This window comes from Emiliania huxleyi (genome assembly GCF_000372725.1).
Source record: "Emiliania huxleyi CCMP1516 chromosome Unknown EMIHUscaffold_1454, whole genome shotgun sequence".
Lineage (NCBI taxonomy): Eukaryota > Haptophyta > Isochrysidales > Noelaerhabdaceae > Emiliania > Emiliania huxleyi.
The window spans coordinates 1-1,412 of record NW_005201139.1 but is presented as its reverse complement, the minus strand read 5'-3'; the positions used below and the strand labels follow the sequence as shown (position 1 = coordinate 1,412).

At 64.4% G+C, this 1,412-nt stretch overlaps 1 protein-coding gene across 1 annotated transcript; it reads left to right on the top strand.

Moving 5' to 3' along the window:
• Positions 1-277: 277 nt before the first annotated feature.
• EMIHUDRAFT_252787 (hypothetical protein) lies at positions 278-1,010 on the top strand (the record flags this gene model as incomplete). Its single annotated transcript, XM_005787082.1, has 2 exons — positions 278-727; positions 975-1,010. 2 exons carry the CDS (start codon positions 278-280, stop codon positions 1,008-1,010), a joined length of 486 nt encoding a protein of 161 aa, XP_005787139.1.
• Between the last annotated feature and the right edge of the window lie 402 nt (positions 1,011-1,412).

Genomic DNA, 1,412 nt, shown 5'->3' with positions numbered 1-1,412 from the left:
GCCCAAGCCCGGTAGGAGCCCTCGAGGGCGAGCATCCGCCGTCGGTGAGGCGGGCAGGAGCTGATTCGGTCAACAGCGAGAGGATCCTGAGCTGGAGGCTCTCCGGCAGGCTCTGGAAATGCTCTGCCATCAGCAGTGGCGATGTGCCGAGCGCAAGCACCAGGAAAGCGGGTCACGCACCTCGCCAGGCTGGGCGCGAGAGTGCTGCAAAAAAGCCACGAAAAGCCTGGATAAAATCTGGAGCGCCAACTGGCCTTCAAGTAACGGATTTTGGCCCATGCGCATGCTCTTCCTCGTGCTCGCCGCGCGCTCGGGAGCCGGAGTGGCGGGGTCGGAGCTGCTGCAACGGCGCGAGTGGCCGCGAGGGGTCGTGCTGGGGCTCTCCAGAGGGCGAGACCACTACGCGGTGCTCGCGGCGGCGCACGGGGCAGCTTTGAGCAGTGCAGCGCCTCAGCAGCGCCTTCAGGCAGTGCAGCGCAACGCCAGTGGCCTCTCTGGAGCTATGCGGCGGCTGGCGGGCCTGTGCGATGGCGCCGATCCGTGGGCTCGGGACGCGCAGTCGGCTCGCGTGCCGGTTGCCGAGTCAGCCTGGCTGGCGAGAAGCGCCAAGGCCTTCCCTGCATTCTGGGCGCTGCCCAGAAGTGCGCAGTACCTTTGCTGCGCCGACGGGCGGCCTCGATGCGGATTGCCGCGAGTGGCGTGGGAGCCTCCAGTGGCGCGGTCGTTGGTCAACACCGCGGCGCGCGCGCGCCGCGGGTGCCGCACAACAAGCGGAGTGCATGGGCGGGCGCTCGATCGCTTTCCGGCGCCCAACTTTGACTATCGATTGCCGCCGGTTATTATAACCGGTGGGAGATCGTTTCTGCAGACGGAGGGATTCAACGCGGCGATAACTGCCCGAGACGTCCCTAACCTTTATTTATTTCTGCCCTGCTTCAGGAATCGGGGGCTCACTTCTTTCTTGCTTTGTGCAGGACGCAGGTCCTACCTTTGGGGACACCACCATATAGATGGAATTACGTGTCCCCAAAGGTAGGACCTGCGTCCTGCACAAAGCAAGAAAGAAGTGAGCCCCCGATTCCTGAAGCAGGGCAGAAATAAATAAAGGTTAGGGACGTCTCGGGCAGTTATCGCCGCGTTGAATCCCTCCGTCTGCAGAAACGATCTCCCACCGGTTATAATAACCGGCGGCAATCGATAGTCAAAGTTGGGCGCCGGAAAGCGATCGAGCGCCCGCCCATGCACTCCGCTTGTTGTGCGGCACCCGCGGCGCGCGCGCGCCGCGGTGTTGACCAACGACCGCGCCACTGGAGGCTCCCACGCCACTCGCGGCAATCCGCATCGAGGCCGCCCGTCGGCGCAGCAAGGGTACTGCGCACTTCTGGGCAGCGCCCAGAATGCAGGGAAGGCCT